Consider the following 19,572-nt stretch of genomic DNA (forward strand, 5'->3'; position numbering starts at 1 on the left):
ACCACGCTATGAGATAATAACACAACGTTACCACACAGAGTTGTTTTAGAGGTTAATACAGAGACTGCTTGATGAAAAACTGTCCCTGAGGGCAACGCGCATCAGCGGTTTTGCATGAATTTACCTCTAAAACAACTCTGTCTGGTAACGTTGCGTTATTATCTCATAGCGTGGTGAATGTGCAGGTCACAACTTGTCCACCAGAGCGTTGTGGAGTTGTTGGATTGTGTATTTGATGAGTTTGATGAGGGAAACCAAGAAATCCCATGAGCGTCCGTAGCGTAGCTCTGAGCAGCTCGCGGCTCTGCTCCGCCATTCTAAAAACAGCTTGCACCGACAAATAAACGAACCTACTGCTATGACTATAGGGATTATGGCAATGGGCCAATTTGCCAAAATGTTGAACTATCCCTTTAAAGAACCTGGTTCACTGGATCCAGCTTCTCTAAGGTTCACTGGGGTTAAAGAGGCGTTTACACTAACACATCAGAATTTACAGAATTACAACATTTTAAATATAAAGATGATTCATCAAGATCCACGTTTGTTCGTTGCACCGACACAGGAGGAAGCTGACGGACGTCCTCGTCCGTCTCTAATCTGGTTGATGATGAAATCGACTCCAGTAATTTATTACAAGAGAGGTTGAGGAATCGTTCAGATTGACTCAGATCTACATCCAGACTTTGACACAATGACTGTTTTCATTGGCTACCGCACTTTATTTAGCTTGCATGGTGGTTTAAAAGTAACATTTTTAGATTTAGTTTTTATCTGTAAATGCACAAAAATGACCATTAATGGAAACTAATCTGTATTTATCACTTATAATCAGTATTTATATATATTACAACACACTAGAATGCAGCTGTGAGAGGATCTAAGTGTTTATTAATGTATTAATGCTATAAATAGACAATAAATAAATAGTGAAACACTGCTGGGATTATTTAATACATTTTAATGTGACGCCAGAGTTGTTAACAAAATAAAAATGTATTTAATTTTTTTTTTACTCTGTCAAATCTGGTGAATCCAATTTATCAACTAAATGATTGCAGCTTTAATTTGCTCACAGCTCCGTTATAGTGTGTTACAAACTAAACGTGCTAAATGTTTCTACACTGATTATAGCTGATAAATCTAAAATGATTTAATTTAGGATGTTTAATGTTTAGCTGCTTTGTTTGACATCGACATGTTAACAAGTGTCTTTTACAGACGAGGCTGAAATCAGTCGGTAGCTTCTGTTTTTTTATATATATATATAAAAAAACAATTAAACAAAACGACAACAGAAAAAGAAAGCAGCACAGTGATCCGTCCACTGGCTGTTGAGATATTTATGATGTCAGTGGTTTTGTTCCCACAGCGACGGTGACACCACTGCCACCTCGTTGTTCAAATGTCGAAGCGAAGCTACAGTAACGAAGACGAGACGCTTCGACGTGTGTGTGTGTGTGTGTGTAGAGGTAGAGACTGAAACATCTGAGACGTCCACAAAAAACGTAAATATATAAAACCTACAGAGGCACGGGACCAGGTTTCCTCTGCACCTGAGTTTGAACCTCAGCTCGAGTTTGTTCACCTGCACGAACGGCCCACTCGTTTCTGACCGAGACGTCTTGTCCGACCCGTTCACCGTCCGTTAAGGCTCCGGTTTCTGTTTTTTTTTCTTTCTCTCCGTTTCTTCCTCGTCGTCATCTTCGTCTTTGGTTCGGCCTCTTCGTTCGCTGCTGCTGCTGCGGCGGCTGCTTCCTGAAGTCGACGAGGCAGTCGGTCGCCTCGGAGATCGGCGTGAACGACCTGATGGGGGAGTTGCTGATCCTGAACGTCGGGACGCTGCCGCTGCCGCTGCCGCCCGCCTCTTCCCCGTCATCGTCGTCGTCATCATCATCGTCCCGCAGATCGATCACCTCGCTACAGGTGGAGGAACGGACAGACGACAACATGAATCTGTTACTCAAACATCCATTGGACAGGAAGTTGCCGGTTACCTTTCAGAATAAGATTTTACTCATTTTATCATATTTTTTTTAACAGATTAATGTCCAGAGATACAAAATAAAAACATGATGCGAGTTAAAACAGTTAAATCCTGTCTTACTGTTGCGTTACTCTGGATCCTGATGGTCCAGCCTCTGTGAACAGAGCAACATGTCAGGACAATCAGTCAATAACTCAATCGACTGATCGATCTATCAATCTCACAGACAGTTTAATACTGGCAAGAGGAACTTTGTGGTAAGTTTTACTGCATTTAACATTCACTCGAGTCCAGTGTTGGGTAAGTTACTCATTACTCTCCCCAACAAAAAGTTACTACATGATAAAAGTAACTAATTACCAGCGTTACTTTTTTTAATAAAATGCTCAAATATGTCTTGGACTCGCCAATGTAACTTTTAAATTCAACTGTATGTAATCAAACTCAACACTGAATGTGTTAAATGAATGAAATTGACGCTTATTAGAATAAATCAGTATTATTATATCTATTTATACTGCATTGTTGTGGGACAATGCAACAGATACCTATCAAATTCAGTGTTACAGATGTGTGAGTCAAGTACAGTAATTGTGCCGAAACAACACATTTCATTGTCAGTAATGGTAACAGCATTATAACGGGGGAACAGAAACTATTTTGATTTGATTTGACTGAAAACAGTGGCGCCGTTAGTAACGCTGTTTATTTCTAACGCTGTTATTTCCATCACTGTACGGCAAAAAAACTGACTCTAAATATTTCAGTGGATATTATACACCAGTATGTTCTTATATAGTTTTGTATTTAATCAAATTGTGACTAAAATAACCCGTATAAAGGAGGACGGGTGGTCTAACAGGGACTGTTTCTTAGTAGTTGCAGTGAAAGACTCACCTGAGTCTCTGTTTTCAGTGTGTTCCAGAGCCGACAGCAGGTTTCCTCTCTGCACACGGAGAGAACAGTTATTATATTAATTATACTTCATATATTATGATTAAATACATATCCGTCATTAACAAAAAGTTTTAAAATAACAAGAAATGTTTTACTTCTTTATCGTTTTGTATGAAATGTTTCTCTCAGTTTTTCAAAATAAAAGCTCACAGATGTGGCGGTGCTGTTTCTCAGACGTAGGGCGTTGCTCTTGGACGGCCGTTGGCGGCGGATGCAGAGCTCGGTGTGTCGGCTGTATTCTCTGAGAGGAACGGCTTTCTGACACACGTAACACTTCTCCTGGTTCCTGTGGAGACGACAACGGGACCAAAGTTAGAGAGTCAAACGCAGGTGTAAAAACACGTGCAGGTGAAAACATGGCGGCTTCTTGGAGTTTCTTACTCGTCGACCGTCTCCTCGGCCGCTCCCTCTGGTCTCCTCGGTCTCTTCCTGCGGAGCCGCTGAGACACTGTGACGTAGAGAGAGAGAGAGAGCAGGGAGTCATCATGGTAAAAACAAATCAACACTCGGGAAACAACGATAGTAAATTCTCAAATAAAAGCAGAGTCTCAGTTAGAAACCGGATCTGTTTCTATTTTCTACAAGTTGTTGTGAATGTACAAAACCTCTCAAAGCCCACGATCGCCTGTTTGAGGCGTTTCTAAGCTGCTTCGTTCCTGCTACTGTTCTCAACCGGACGGAAATTCATGAAGCTCCTGGTCATGTTGTTTGGCCCGTTGAGAACGGTTTAACTGGTGCTGATTGGTGGCGTGCAACTTCACTGGCCACATGATTCAATTTGATGACACACCAAGTCTACGATTCGATTGATTATAGTGTATAATATTGGTGTTGATACTAGTAAGCCAATGCAATTATAACTATAGAAAGTGGCAGGTACTATACGTTTTCCATCATCCTGCTCCTTTTCATTTATGGTGATTATGTGTACATTATGTAAATATGTGCAATCGTGTGAAGTATGTAAACCATGAATGGAATAAATCAAAATGAAATGAAATGAAAATGAAATTATATGATGCATTTTGATGCATGACATCCTCAATTTTCTATGTTGCCACACATGGCCTTTTCATTAATTAATATAAACAGTCAGATAAATATGATAACTTTCTATTTCCATAAAATTAAATAGAAAATATAATTTAAATTTAAATGCATTTCCACAATACAGCAGCTTCCTTGGAGTCTGAACACACAAAGAAGGGCCAGTCTGCTTAAAGGTGCACTTGTTAACTTCTCAAAAACAAAACATAAATCTTGGCATTGTGCTTTTCAAATAAAATAAATCACTGTGAAGTCTCTGTGTGTGAACGACATCATCAAACTTGAATGAATTATTTGAATTCAAAAAAATCGATTATGTGACATAACTGCATCGACTGAGAATCGTCCCATTAAGAAACTCGATGCATCTTTGAAACGATTATTTTCGGCGCCTCTAGTGCTGATTAAACTAGTAAATGACTATTTTAGACAGGAACAACAGAACCAGTGAAGAGGAGTTTCATCTTTACTGAGCAGAAGATTTGTTCTAAATTAAATAAAAGCCTGTCTCTGATAGAAGACAGTTCGGTTCAGTTGACGCAAATAAAAGCCTGAGCTGCTATTGGAGGATTTACTGTATCTAAATTTCATGGTCACCTTGATGAGCAGCAGGTTTCAAAATAAAAGCCTCTCACCATCCGGCTGCCTCTCGTCCACCATCGCCACCTCTCCGTCGCAGTACGCCGCGTGCAGCTCGATCTTGGTCGCGGGGAACGAGCCCTGACAGATGGGACAGTCCACCTGGGCCTCGGGGCTCGGAGCGACGGCGGCCGAGTCCGGAGAGGTCGACCTTGGAGGTTGCCTGTGTTTTATCTCCTCCACGTCTGGATCCTCCCTGTGAGCCGCTCCTCCTCCTCCTCCTCCTCCTCCTCCCGCCGCCGCCTCCTCATCCTCCTCCTCCATTCGATCACACATCGGGGTGTCGCCATCCGACTTTCCATCCGCCGTAGCTGCAAACAATCACACACACAGTTTTCAGCCACATTTTCAGCTGCTACAGTCTGACGGACATTAGTTTTCACGCCATACACTGATTCATTCCCTGTCCCATTCATGCAGTCAGTTTGTTTCCCTGTTTATTCCTCTCTTTCATTCTCTCTCCCAGAAATCTGATTTAAAAATGCGCAGTCTATGGCTCTAACTCATGAAATAACCTCTTAAATGCTTAGAAATTATGACAAATTTATCATAAAACAGCACAAACATGTTTTTTGTTTTTTTTGGAAACAAAATCTTTAGAAGAGTCTGAAAAAGTCAAATTGAGCTGTGGTAGCTGTGATAAATCATTTTCCAGGACAACTCGAGCTTTTCCAGGACATTTGACTTTTTTTTCTCATCTTCCATGTGGTTTCCATGACTGAAAAATTGGTGAACCATTTTCCAGGTTTTCCAGATTTTCCACCAGGACGTGTGGGAACCCTGAGTTTTCTCTGTGTTGTTGACTAAAATAGGAGATTTTTTCTAGGTGTGCAGCCTCACCATCCACATTCTCGTCCACCTCCATCTTCTCCTCCTCCTCCTCTTCCTCCTGTTGCTGCTGCGGCTGCGGCAGCTCGGCCTCGGGGGGAGGATCTCGGAGAATCAGCGTCACCTCAGGGAGACGTGGAGCATCAGGACGGAGCTGTGAAGAGACCAGAGCAACAAAAACCAGACCGATGACACCGATGTGACCTCAGATTATCCGTCCATCTTCATCTTGGTGGTGCTGCTCTTCAAAATGAGATATTCGGTGAACGCATGTCTAATTATCATCAGTTCTCAGGTTATATTATATATAGTGTAGATCAGTAGTAGACTAGTAGATCGATTTTTATATAATCTATTGTCTTATTCTTCTCTGCTGTCTTGTTGTCTGTATGTGTCCTCTTCCTCGTTACAGATGGAAATCAGTCTAGGGCGACAATCTGACATATTTACATTTGAATGTCCATAAATATGCATTGTTCCTTCTTTCCTAAATGAATAGAAATTGAAATAGCAGGAGCAGTGGTGATTAAAATAGTAGTAATGGTCTGCTGCATAATTATAAAGTATGTTAATTGACTCAATCACTGATGTTTATATTAAATAAATAAATTATATTCACCTGCTTGAACTTAAAAGGTGTTAATATTGATGTATTGACATATCTAATATAAACATCCCATATTAATCTGATGTTTTCTCATGTTATTTATATCAACAGATCTTCTAAATTGCTTTTAAATGGCAGAGACCAGTGTAAAAGTCGTGTCAGTGCCCCCTGGTGTTGTTACAGAAACAATGCCTGAGTGCAGCCACACAAACAGCCAAGTTTAGTTTTTGGTCATAAAACTAATTTTTTCCCAGGATTCTTGAACTCACCTCGTCTGCAGTGTCAGTGACCATGGTCAGATCTTGTGTGTTGTCGTCATCATCGTGGTTGCTCAGTTGAGTTTCTGTTATTAGAAAAATAAGGAAAACATAAATGATCAGACTATTCTCAGTTCAACCTGTAACAGAGTTTTTACATCAGTATCATTAATTATTAATATTAGTTTTCATATACATGTCAAAGTCTGATCAAGAAAATATTATTACAAATGTTTCGTCCAAGTTCAATCACAAAATAATTTAATATCATGGAAATGTTTTGTTTTATTCATTACAAATAGCCTTTTTTTGTTTTAATTTCGTTTAATTTTCATTGTGACTTAACAGCTGATGAAAAAAAATAACAATCCAGTCGTGGTTTTCATTTATTAAAGTTTTTGAGGTGCATCTGTTTGTAAATTAGAAAAAAGCTAGATTTTAAAAACATACAAGACTGGCACATATGCGCTGTGCTTTTATTTTGAAAATGCAGCAAAACAACAGTGGGAAAACTAGATTCACACTCATGGTAAGAGTGACATGTGATCTTTAACGGTACAAAATAAACATGAGATAATTCTGTACGTTGTTTTTAGGGAATCCTGGGAAATGTAGTTTATGACTTCCTGCAGCAAAAAGCAGAAAACGTCTCCCGGAATAAAATGAAATACTAAGACAAATGTAGAAAAGTGAGAAGCTTCAGTACCTGGACAAACCTCACAGTCATCATCACTTTCCATCTGTATCTGTCCGTCATTCTTCTCCTCTTCGACCTTGTCCTCCTTCACTCCCTCGCTCTCCTTCTCTTTGTCCACCACCTCCTCCACCTCCTCTTCCTCTCCTCTGTCCTTCTTCTCTTCCTCCTCCTCGTCCTCCTCAGCAGCTGGAGAAGCATCAGCTGGTTCACACAGTTTGTTTCTTCTCAGCCGGAGACCTCGTCTGAAAAGGTGTAAATAAAGATTTCAATAAGAAAACAATTAAGTTCATTAAATACATCACAATAACATTTTACAGGTAGGAGATGTTGATGGGCTTCTTTAACCTCTTTTAAAGTTTTACCTGCGTGTCACCTGGTGTGGAGGAGATTCAGCTGCCGGCTCAGGTGAAGGGGATTTCTGAGAAAAATACAAATCATAAGTGCTTATTCCGTGATAAACTTTCAAACAAATGTGTGAGTTTTGGGGTTTAAAAGTTTATTTTTTCCAGTGCAGTTGTGTCTCTCTAGAGCTAAATATTTTACAGAGACACAACGTCAAATTTCAGACTTGACGCTTTAGTTTTCATCCTGAACCCGTTGCGTTACCTCCGGCTGCGGCAGGACGGGCTCCCCCCAGGGGCTCTTCCTCAGCAGACGCCTCTGAGCCTGTTTCACGCTCCGGTCGTACACCTGCATCTGCGCCAGTATCACCTGAGAGGAGCATGCACAAAACCAAAATATCACCCAAAAAAAAAACAGGTAATGGAAACTAAAAAACCTCTCAAATAACGCCGAAACATTTTTACGCCCTTTTTTCCTAATTTTTCCAGATGTGTCGATATCAAAATGTATCGCAAATGTGTAGTGGTCTGATCTAGCCTTGCAGGCAAAGAAGCCTGGAAAAATCATGGACCCAAGTTTCCCCTCAACTAGGGAGCAGCAAGACGATGACGACACACCGAAGCAACTTTGTTGATAGCTTGTCGATCCAGCGTTAGAAAGTGTTTTACGTAGTTTAGACCACATGTTTATTTTGAAAAAAGCACAGCGTTTAGCGTTTTTTTTTCCTCATCAGATTTCTGTCTCATCGGGTATGATTGATATGATTGGCTGTAAGCTACGTACAGACGCATGTGATAGACATTCGTAGCACCCAATAAACAGCTCTGGGCTTTCGTAAACCACGCCCCAAATACAAAAAAATAAATGAAACGAACGAAAAAATGAATCTGAATCTACATCGAGATGAGGTCTGGTGTTAGCCAGGCCAGGTCTGAGCAGATGATGATGAACCCCTTAGTCTTTGTTTCCATTTCCCTTCGTTCTCCCTCTCCACCGCCTGTGTTGAGTCGTCCCGTCACATAACTACAGTTGTTAAATCACTAAACGCAAAATGTTTTGAACGTCCATCTTCCTTATAATCGAGTCTGACGGGTCGTGATGTTATGAGAGCTATGGGATGTCGCTGTTTAAAAGTCTGTTCTTCGTTCACAAGAAGCGTTCACACTTTGTAGCGTTTCCATTTTGATTAACATGATCAAAATATTGATAAAATATGTGAGGTTCAGTCTGATAACTGTCCGTCATGTCCCTGTGAATAACCAAATAGCTCATTCTGCTGTAAAGAATTATGGCTCATTCGCATAAAACACCTTTCAATGGAAAAAACCTGCAAATAGAAATTTTACTCCTTCGAAATTTTAGAAATATCGCTTTTATTTTGCGAATATTTGTAATGGAAACCGAGCTACTGAGACAAGTCACCTGAGTGTAGGCGTCGGGGTCGAGGCCGCGGGGGCAGAAGGGAACGCCCCAGTAGTAGTGAACCGTCGGCCCGTTCCCAGGCTCCCCGGGCGCCGCCGACGTCCTTCTGGCGGCGGCGGCAGCATCGTCCTGACTGCTGCTGCCGCCGGCGGCCGGTGGTTTGAGACCAGAGGTGGAAGGGTGAGACTTGGAGGTGGAAGCAGGCGAGGAAGAGGAAGCAGCAGCAGAGGAGGAGGAAGGTCCGAGTGAGACGGAGCGTTGGTTTGAGTCGTTCGACGAGACGAGACTGGAAACAAAAGAACACAAATGTCAAATGTGATTTATATTTTGATGTTTGTTTCTGTTTCTATTTCTGGTCTTGCACGGCTCCAGTTTGCCCCTAAAGTAAATTTCTCCTCAACTTTGACATGTGCAACCAGTCAATTTAACGTTTTTTTTGTTTAACACCCATTGAAACGTGGAATAGGCGACTCAGAGAATCTGGAATCTGTTATTACAGGATGTGTGTGAGGATCATAAATGAAAAGGAAATGTGAAGACTGCAAATTAGCTGAACCTAGACGTCTTATATGCATCACATTTTCCCATTTTTTGTGGCAATGTTGAATGTATCGTCCCTGTTAAATAAACATTAAAATAAAAATAAAATAAAATAAAATATTAGCTTTGAAAGTCGATTTATTGTGTGTGCCCCCTAAATTTTCTGCTTGTGCTCCAAAAATTTGAAGTTAGGGGGCCACTGTGCTCCTAGTAAAACAAGTCAGTCTGGAGCCCTGTCTTGAAACTGTAGTTGTTTATGTGTAAATGTTATAAATAAATGTTAAATAATAACATTAGGACACAGCTAATGTGTTCGTTGACTAGAGACTGCAAACACTTCAGGACGCTTTACGGCAGCACAGAGCCACAGTAGGAGAGAGAGATATGTGGCAGTGAGAAGCCTCTGTACAAAACAGTGAAGAATAGTGGAGCTACACTATGTTGCACACAATTGTGATTCATTTGAGATCTGCAGATTTCATTTTAACAGCTGTATTATTATTATTATTTTTACTTTGTTGTGAATGAGAGGTTTATTAAGCTTTATTCTGGCTTTCACCTGTCAGTGTGAGTGAGCGGTGTGGGCAGCATCAGAAACATCTGTCAACTTCAGGTTTTAACTTTCATTCCACATGGCAGTTCAAATGTGTTTGATGTTTATCTTATTTATTTTCTTTTTTCCTTCCCTTCTTCTTTATCATTTTAATATTTCACTGTATTTTGTCTTACTGTACTTTAATTATTCACTCATGTTGCTATGTAACATCTTAGTTGTTTACTGTGACTACATCTGACAAGGGCTGTCAGGAGGGAGAGTGGGATTCATGTTGGGGTTTTCTTTCACTCCAATGCAGACGCTCTGATGTAATGTGAAACTCATGTACTTTTCTGTACCGTCTGCACAAACTGACTAAAGAAATTTGGAGGAAAAAAAAATCCTCAGATCCTCAGCTTTGTTTTTCTTTCTCCTCTTACCTGCAGTTGGAGTGAGTCGTAGTCACGTGGTTCAGGGCCGAAGCCGGACGGTCGGCCTGAGGAGGAGCTTTCTCCTCCGGGAAGACGGGGCTGGGAGAACCGACCGGCTGCAACAGACGGAGGCAGGAACGGTGAGGACACGGAGACCGGTGCGACGTTTATTAGGAGGAAACACAAAGAAACAATGTAGAATATATGATCAGGGATTAAAACTCTGTCGTGGTTCTCTGTACCGTGACGTCCTCGTCCTCTTCGGACCAGTGCAGCGTCATGTCGCTGGTCAGCTCCGTCTGCGACAAGTTCCACTCTTTAGATGTTGTTTCATGGAGATCCTGAGTTTCATCTATAAAAAAACAAAACAGGAACCAGAGCCAGAGAATCAGAGTCTGTCAGTACGTTTACATGCAGAGCTTAATCGAGCTATGCTCAAAATTCGATTTTGGCGTCAAGTCGAACTTCTGTCCTTGTCTCAATATACATGCAACTGAAAAAATCGAATAACTGACGGGGTCCATCGCCCCCTCATGCGGCGTCACCCGTTGCTTCAGCGGGTTAATACGCCCCCCTGTCCTGTTGACTTTTCTGTCACCTGGTAAAAAACTGAATATAAACAACTTAGTAGCTTATTAATAAATTCTCAACTGCAGTTCACGACCAGACGCACCAGTCTGGGCCGGATTCGCGCTGAGAATAGGATACGGGCTTCCTTTTTCCTCTCTCTCTCTCTCTCTCTCTCTCTCTCTCTCTCTCTAATAAAACAATCTGGCTGGTTGCGCTGTGTATGTGTGAAATGCATTGAATCTGCGCTGACGTTGTTTTTTTTTTCTTTACTTTGCGGGGTCCGGGCGGCTTCTCTGCTCCACTTGGTGCCGTCTCTACGGTTGTGGAGCATGCGCTCATGCATTGTCCAGTTATACTCCGACTAAGGTTTATACATGACGGAGAAAATCGAATTCCAATCGCATTATCTGGGTGTCTTAATCGGAGTTCTCCAACTCCGATTTCAGTCGGACTAAGGTGTTTACATGCACTTCAGTTGTCCAGTTATAGTCGGATTAAGGCAATAATTCGTTTTTTTCAAGTGTCATGTAAACGTACTGAGTGATGTGACCTCTGACGTCAAAAGGCAAAAGGCAGCAGTGAGTTAGGATCGACGGTACCTGACTGAGAAGAAGAGGCGACGTTGTTCCACCTGCCGTCTGGTTTCTGCTCGGCCTCGTCGTCCTAAAGAAGAGACAACAGAAGAAAATCAGGTTCAACTCTTCAACTATGAGTTTTATTAGAGTTTAAAGTCCAACCTAATTCAAAGTGGGGGCGGGACTAGATAAGCTTTTGCTTCTCCCGCTTTCCCTTTCGGCCATGTGTGACATGCCCGAAATAAACAAACAAATAAATAAATAAATAAAGTGTTTGAAATCACAGTAAACTTGTGACAACAAACTGATTCAACTGGTCGCAAAAAATAACTAAACCTAAACAATCGATGACAAGAGAGAAATAATGCTTGATTGATTTATAAAAAACAAACATTTTCTGCTTTGCATTTATCATAAAATGTATTGTAATAACCTTTATTTATAAACCTAATGGTCAGAGGTTTTAGAAACCCCAACATTTTTCCAGTTTTTTTTATTGAAACTCAAGGAGTTCAAGTCCAATGAGGAGCTTGAAATGGTACAAAGGTGAAAAGTGGTGAACTGCCAGAGGTTTTTTTTAAAATAAAAGGTTAAGTTACCCAAAACTGAAAAATAATGTAAAAAAAAAACTACAAAAGGACTACAGAAGACTTGAAGATTTTCATTAGTTCGTCCCATATTGAGCTGTGGTGTTTTCTTCCTGCAGCTTTAGACATCTCTAAGAAAACTACAACTAAGCTGATGTTATCTGACTCTACTTTAGTTTTAATTAGTTTTGCATTGTTCATTTTTTATTTAGTTCTCGTTTTTGGAAAAATTGTAATTTCTATTTTTATTTCCGTTAAACCAAATCATTTTTTCACTGCTAGTCTTAGTTTTAGTTTACTGTAATAACCCCCGAGACACCTGAACTCACCTGCTTCAGACTCTGTGGATCCTGCAGCTCTGTGGCTGAAGGAGGGTTAGGGTTAGGGTCCTGGTCCAGATGAGTCCTCGGTGGTGTCGGTGTCTGTGGGGGGTCGGGGTTCTTTGGTGGGGGGGCGGGGCTCTGTGGGAAGACGGGGCTCTGTGGCCGACAGGACGAGGACCTGACGGAGGTTGAACTGTCCTGAGACGAGGACGTGAACCCCGAGTGGGATTTACAGGCACTTGAAGCCGCGTCGCACTGAGTCCTGTCGAACACGGGGCTTTTCAGATACTCAGGACCCAGATCTGTCTCCTCCTCGCCCTGATCCTGATCCTGATCCTGATCCTGATCCTGATCCTGATCCTGATCCTGATCCTGATCCGCCTCGGAGAGGACCGGACTTTTCGGACGCGACGTGGGGTTACTTCTGGGAAAAGTCGGGCTCTTTGGTTGAGCGGGAGGCGACACCTGAGTGGAGGAGGCCCACGTGTCCTGAGAGCAGTTCACGAAGCCCGAGGACCTGCAGGTCTCCAACACGTCCTGGCTCAACCGAGGGACCTGGACCTCGGCTCTGCAGCCGGTCAGAGGGAAGACGGGGGATTTAGGGAGGTCGCCGTCGTCGATCTGGGTCGAATCGGAGCTCTGGTTCATGGAGGAGAAAAGAAAAATACACATAACATAGTCAATAAATCGTGAGCTTAGAATTATAGGGTTCTATCTCCGTTTTGGGTCGTTCCGAGATATTGAGCATCAAAGTTCCAACTCGGCTTGTGTTTTGGTTGATAGAAGCTTTTTATTTTATGAATAACTAATTTAAAAAATGTTGAAAATTTAAAAATAACACCACACAGGCATTAACAGACCACTAATGCATGATATTATGCAAAAAACTCAATTTTGAAAAAAATGGAGATAGAACCTTATAATTCTAAGCTCACGAAATGTATCAACTGTTCATTAGAAAGATTTATAATCTAAAAGGTAAAATATTTCCAGCTTTTAAAACAAGGATTTGATGCTTTTTGTCAGACAATCTTGTCGAACTTTATCAATTTTTGAATGCTTTGCTTATATTTTTCATACTTTTCTATAATCAGCACCTGTTCTGATCATCATTAAGGACAAATGTCAAAGGATTTGCTTCTTTTCTCTGTTAACTATCATCATTAGCTCGATCACTCCAGACTATTTTTGACTGGCGAACACCGTTTCAGACCTGAGAGTCCAGACGCAGGGACAGAACCTCGGAGCTGCACGGCGACGCCTGAGATGGTTTCTGAGTCTGGGACATGTCCGGCATCTCCAGCAGAGGACTTAGTTCTTTCCTTTTCCGCTTTTTATTCCAGATATTATTTTCATCTCCGCTTCCTTTTACTCCTGGAGAAAAACAAAACAAAAAAACACAGCCATGTTTTTTAATGGGAGCTTCATCATGTTTGGTTTCTTGCCGTGGATTGACAGTGATTTATCTCCTTCTCGAACTTCTTTGATGTGTTTTCCATTTAAACAGCAACACACACGACTCACCTCGGCTCAGGTCCGTCCCAGACGTGCAGACGTCCTGCGACGCTCGCTGATCGACGGTCGGCAACGCCGGCCTCCCGTTGGGGTAGAGGAGCTTCCGTCGAGAGCAGAGCCTGAGTGAGGCGTCACCGTCACCGAGGAGACTCTGACTCTGAGAAGCAGGGCACGACTCAGACTGACCGACCATCTGAAAGAGAACAACAACAACAACAACAACAACATGAGAAAGATGCTTTTCTCCAGCTGCTTTCTTAAAGCTGCTGTAATCCAAGAACTTTCATCATGAAATGTTTTCCTTTATTAAGGTTGCATCCAACTATGGATGTTCTTTTTTTTGCTGCTGTAAAATCTCAGATTATTTTAAAAACAGTGCAGACACAACTACACTCCATACAGATCAGGGTTCCCACTCTTTTCTTGAAATAATTATCCAGGACATTTTCAGCTGCTACAATCTGACATCACACCAAACACTAACACATCCCCCGCCCCATTCATGCTTTGGAGAAGTGCTCTTTAGACAGTTGTACGTTATTTTTGGAACAACACAGTAATGAGTTCATTTAATGTATATTTCACATTCAGTGTTTCCCCCAGAAAATTTATTAGTTAAGGTGGTGTCTGACCTGTCGACGGGGGGGGGGGGCGCGAATCTGTTGACGGGGGGGGGGGCAGATCGATCGTCGGGGGAGGGACGCACCACGCCGTGCCGTATTAACTTTCGCTTTCAATACGCGCTGCTGTTATGCATGCGCGCTTCTCTGTGGTGTGTATGTGTGTGAGAGGATGCGGCCATCGTCCGACGGGGGGGGGGGGGGGCGGCGGCGAATATCGCTACTTTTTTTTTTTTTTAAGACGTTAGTTTAGGCGGCAGCTCTTTGTTGTTAAGGCAGCCGCCTTAACAGGAAAGCGCTGCGGGAAACCCTGACATTAACTCCATCATCACGCAGACGTGACCAGATCACATGACGTCTTCAAAGCTGCTGTCAACTTCCGTCGAAAGTGCAGTTTTGAAACTCTCTCCCAGTTTTTGTTTGACTTGGCTAGACCATGTAAAACCGGAGATATCATGGTTTTAATTTGATGGCACAAAACATATTTATCCAGGGAATGGGATGGGAGCGGCAGCCGTCGCATTTCTTTCCATATATCTGGGAAAAGGTGGTCGAATCAGCTGATGAATACAACAGAAACGTCTGACGTGGATCGTTAATAAAGTAGGTTAAAAGGAAAAAATAATAATCAGATCAGATCAAATCAGCTTTATTTATATGGCAGATCATTAAAGATGGCATGTTAAACACTTTTTTATGTGGTTTATAAAGCCAAAAATCCAAACTATTCAAAAACTAAATAGGCTCAGATTCCTAAGGGTTTTAATATGTACATTTACTGCAGCAGCGATTATGTTATGTTATGTTTATTTATTTGATATGGACATCACAAATACATTAAGACTGTTCCAGTGGACAGACCAGATGCTTTGCTTGAGTGTGTTTAGCACAAGTGCTAATTTTCAACACCAGTATATAAAGAACAGCATTAATCCATCTACATGACAGAGGTTCTCAACCCGGCCGCGACCTCTGTTCTGAAGAAATAAATACCATGATACCGTGACTGACTCTGTACTCACGCTCTCCTGAATGGCTTTCATCATGGCTTCTTCTTCCTGCTGCAGTCGGAGCTCCCTGTCGCTGGCTTCCTGTTCGCTCAGACGCAGGGCCAAGTCCATCATCTCCTCCTCTGTCATCTCTGAAAACAACAACAGAGACACTGTCAGTCAGGCAGAAGTCTGGGTCGTTTTAACTGTCTGTCTGTGTGATCTTCTTCTGACATTTAACGGCACAAAATAAATAAAAATTCTGCTTTTGTGAGCTGCGTACCTTTCTCTTTGGACTGGTTTTCCCTCTCTCTCTTGCGTTTGTGTCGCACTGTAGAAGGTGACAGAAGCGATGACGAGAACTCATCCTGAAGAAACAAACAAAAGGTAAAGACACACGCAAAAACAGTTTTTAAAAAAAAATTAATCTAAAGGAAATCCTGCAGAAACTCGTTTCACTCTTCATTTAACTACTAGTTTGAAATTTAGGACAATGTGGCAAATCACTGAGCTACACGTCTGACATGCCCTTAGAGCAAAAGCAGGTCGTCTACCTTGTCGTCTTCGTCATCGACAGCTTCGTGCTCCTGTGTGTTGTTGTTGTTGTTGTTGTATTGTTGGCTTTCAGAGGGAATAATGTCGCTCTCATCCTGGGTGACTTGCTTCCTCAGAGGCATCCTGGTCTTTCCCTGAGGGACTTTAAACCCACAGAGACACAACAAAAGATTCAAGAATCGCATTTTAAACCCAAAAAAAAGCAAATTTCTAATGTTTTTTTCCCCATCTTGCATCAATAATTCTGACACCTACTGCACTTTGCCACTAGCTGCACAAATTATCCTTAATTTACAGCACCTTGCAAAAAGTAATCATACCCCTTGAACTTTTCCACATCTTTTCACGTTACAATGACAAACTCAAATGTATTTTATTGGGATTTTATGTGATGGACCGACACAAAGTACTGCATAATTGTGAAGTGGAAGGAAAATTATACATGTGTTCAAGATTTTTCACAAATAAAAATCTAAAAAGTGTGGGATGCATATGTATTCAGCCCCCTCCCCTGAGTCAATACTTTGTTGAACCACCTTTCGCTGCAGTTACAGCTGCAAGTCTTTTGGGGTTTGTCTCTACCAGCTTTGCACATCTACACACTGCAGTTGTTGCCCATTATTCCATGTAAAATAGCTCCAGTTCAGTCAGATTGGCTGGAGAGTGTCTGTGAACAGCAGTTTTCCAAAGTCTCGCCATAGATTCTCAACAGGATTTAGGTCTGTACTGTAGGACTTCGACTGGGCCCTTTTAACACATTAATATGCTTTGATGTAAACCATCCCATTGTAGCTCTGGCTGTGTGTTTGGTTTGGTTGTCCTGCTGGAAGGTGAACTTCTGTCCCAGTTGTCATGTATAATTATGTAACATTACGACACATGAAGGAAATACTCAGAACTACTTGCACTTTTGAAATCCCTCCGCCTAGCAGCAGCCGTGTCTGGAATGTAGTTCCGGCTACGCACTTGCCTCAAAAACAACTCCAACTCGTAATGTTACATGATTATCTCATAGCGTGGTGAATGTGCAGGCCACAACTTGTCCACCAGACCGTTTTGGAGTTGTTGGATTGTGTATTTTGATGAGTTTGATGAGGGGAAAGGCGAAAATACCATTCACCTCCATTGTGTTCGCTGAGCAGCTCGTGTCTCTGCCCCGCGGATCTCAAAAAAACATGCACCGATAATTAAAGGTAATGAACCTACTGCTATGACTATAGGGGTTATGGTGAGAGGAGGATCTCACTACATGTTGAACTATCCCTTTAATGTTTGTATCTGTAAAGTACGAATACTTCTGCAAGGCACTGTACATCAGTAGTTCACAGAGGACTTCTACCAGAATAGTTATCATTAAACAGTTAAATTAACAGGTGCCATGGTTACTCTCAGCAGTAGTTACCTTGGTTACCTGGGCGGTGTAGATGATGATGATGGTAATGATGACGCAGCCTGTCCTCCTCTTCCTCTCATCTGCCCGGCGGCTGAAGAAGTGTGGAAACCAAAACAAACTCACCTCTGTGTTACAAAGTAAAAGGAGGGAGAGAGAGAGAAAAAAAAGAGATTAATCTGGTGATTAAACCAAACAACCACAAGTCCAGCTCACATTTAGAGTCTCAATCTAACGTTGGACTGAACCAAAACAGCGCGAAAACATCGAAACAAACTGCTACGAGTCACTTAAAAACTGTGACAAACATCCGTATTTTTTTTTTACTTAACTGTTTTAATAACCACATCGGTAACGAAAAGACAACGTCGTGTGTTTGGTTTAATGATTTCACCCGCAGCTACTGAGAACAACCACAAACAAAAACAAAAATTTAGAGATTATAGACACTCACGTTGAAGGTTTTGCTCAATTTCGCGGCGCCATGTTTGTTTCTCTTCACGCAAACACGTGACGACGACGTAAAATACGTAACGACTACGCGCCGCCTTCACAGGCGGTCGGTTAAAGGAAACGTGTGGTGTGGTGCCTTCACAGACTGCAGAAAAAAAGAACTCCCCGTCGGGGAATCGAACCCCGGTCTTCCGCGTGACAGGCGGAGATACTGTCCACTATACTAACGAGGAAGGCGAAAAGTACAGTAAGACATGTACAGTCCAATTCTGTCACTACTGATCTACTGATCGATCGATTATTCAACGAGGAAATTGGAAAAGAACGATTTTCACCTCCTGACCTGAACGTTTCAACGTCTGAACTTTCGTTGGACTCGCACTTGGATGATAATAGTCTCTCAAAATTAAACCAAATCTTTTTATTTTATTTTTTATTATAGGTCAATATTTTTGCAGTGTAATTTGATACTGCAGAAACACAAGAAGTGTTTAACGAGCTTTATTCAACCAATGCATTTAAAACATTTGCAAATAATAATTTTTCATAAAGGACAAATTTGCTAAAATAAGTAGGCTACTACACACTGCAGAGTCTGTCCTGCCTCAGGTCTATTAATTAACGTGTTGAAACCATGGATGTATTATATTAACTGGTTGAAACCGGTAACGTACCTCTGAGCAGAGATGGAGCAGGTCGGACAAGACAAAAATTGGCTGTCAAGTTGTTGTCGGTGCAGACCGGGGAAGAGTCAACGGAGGACGGCATCGCTCTGCAGCCTAGTACGGTTAGTAGCAGCAGCAGAAGTTTCAGTCGTCATGTCAATTAGCTGGGTATAGAAATATATGATGAGTGATACTTGCAAACTTGCAATACATTTTTTGTTTGTCTTAATGTAAGTAATCAACTCAGTAATTTTCATGGTGATATCTAAAGGTAAAAAAAAAAATGTTACCCTATTCACGTGAGAAAAATAAAATATTATGGTATGAATGTTATATTTTGGATTCTTCGGGGTCTTTTTTCCTTCAGGACATGCTGAGGATACAAAATCAGTTGAGTTTGCTTCTGTTGCAATTTGTTCAACCTTTTTTCATAAAATGACTGGACTAATAGGCCCGACTTACGTTTGACATTTTATTGTTGTTGTTAAAATTGTTAGTTGTTGGTAAAATATGTCGGACGATCACTTTCTTCGATGCTGGCGCTGCTCTCTCCCTCTTCACCCAGTATTTGTAATATAAAGGGAGTCTCTTACTCTTACTAAAATGTGGAAACAGCGCCCCCAAAAACCCGCTTGTGGCCAAAAATATATTACATCCGTAGTGATAAGAACTACCATAGAGAATTAATGGTAAAAGTTAAGAGAGTTAAGCTGTACTGTTCCTGGTCCTCGACAGCAGGTTGGCAGTAATTGCTCTTTATTAGGGTTAGTTAGGGTCATAGGTTAGGGTTTGTCATAAAACAGAGGGGAAAAAAAAAAAAAAAGATTTCTCCCCGTCGGGGAATCGAACCCCGGTCTTCCGCGTGACAGGCGGAGATACTGTCCACTATACTAACGAGGAAGGGATAAAACTAGCAACTGCAATTACCCTTTTAAACACTAGGCGGCACAATTTTGATATTATTTTATTTAATTTTACATATATACCGGTAATTAAGTATTTTATTTTTGTTGATGTGTTTTTTAATTTATTTTTATTAAT

The 19,572-nt window shown here is 41.5% G+C and overlaps 1 protein-coding gene and 2 non-coding genes across 3 annotated transcripts; all 3 read right to left on the reverse strand.

Moving 5' to 3' along the window:
• Positions 1-446: 446 nt before the first annotated feature.
• Positions 447-17,847, reverse strand: uimc1 (ubiquitin interaction motif containing 1). The gene is made up of 23 exons (XM_085797277.1): positions 17,741-17,847; positions 17,444-17,541; positions 16,023-16,179; positions 15,752-15,836; positions 15,502-15,620; positions 13,869-14,052; positions 13,558-13,718; positions 12,351-12,983; positions 11,459-11,522; positions 10,532-10,641; positions 10,299-10,405; positions 8,784-9,069; positions 7,626-7,730; positions 7,382-7,437; positions 7,029-7,261; positions 6,335-6,408; positions 5,471-5,612; positions 4,627-4,941; positions 3,326-3,392; positions 3,121-3,230; positions 2,885-2,929; positions 2,108-2,141; positions 447-1,920 (listed from the first exon to the last, which is right to left on the reverse strand). The coding sequence occupies exons 2-23, from the start codon at positions 17,494-17,496 to the stop codon at positions 1,701-1,703; spliced, it is 3,360 nt and encodes a 1,119-aa protein (XP_085653403.1). The 5' UTR covers positions 17,497-17,541; positions 17,741-17,847; the 3' UTR covers positions 447-1,700.
• Positions 17,848-18,027: 180 nt separating this feature from the next.
• On the reverse strand, positions 18,028-18,099 carry trnad-guc (transfer RNA aspartic acid (anticodon GUC)). The gene has a single exon. It is a non-coding gene; the product is annotated as a tRNA-Asp (tRNA).
• A 1,260-nt stretch (positions 18,100-19,359) lies between these two features.
• Positions 19,360-19,431, reverse strand: trnad-guc (transfer RNA aspartic acid (anticodon GUC)). The gene has a single exon. It is a non-coding gene; the product is annotated as a tRNA-Asp (tRNA).
• Between the last annotated feature and the right edge of the window lie 141 nt (positions 19,432-19,572).

The sequence above is a fragment of the Trachurus japonicus genome, chromosome 14 (genome assembly GCF_045865225.1).
Source record: "Trachurus japonicus isolate A0001 chromosome 14, Traja_1.0".
In the NCBI taxonomy this organism is placed as follows: Eukaryota; Metazoa; Chordata; class Actinopteri; order Carangiformes; family Carangidae; genus Trachurus; species Trachurus japonicus.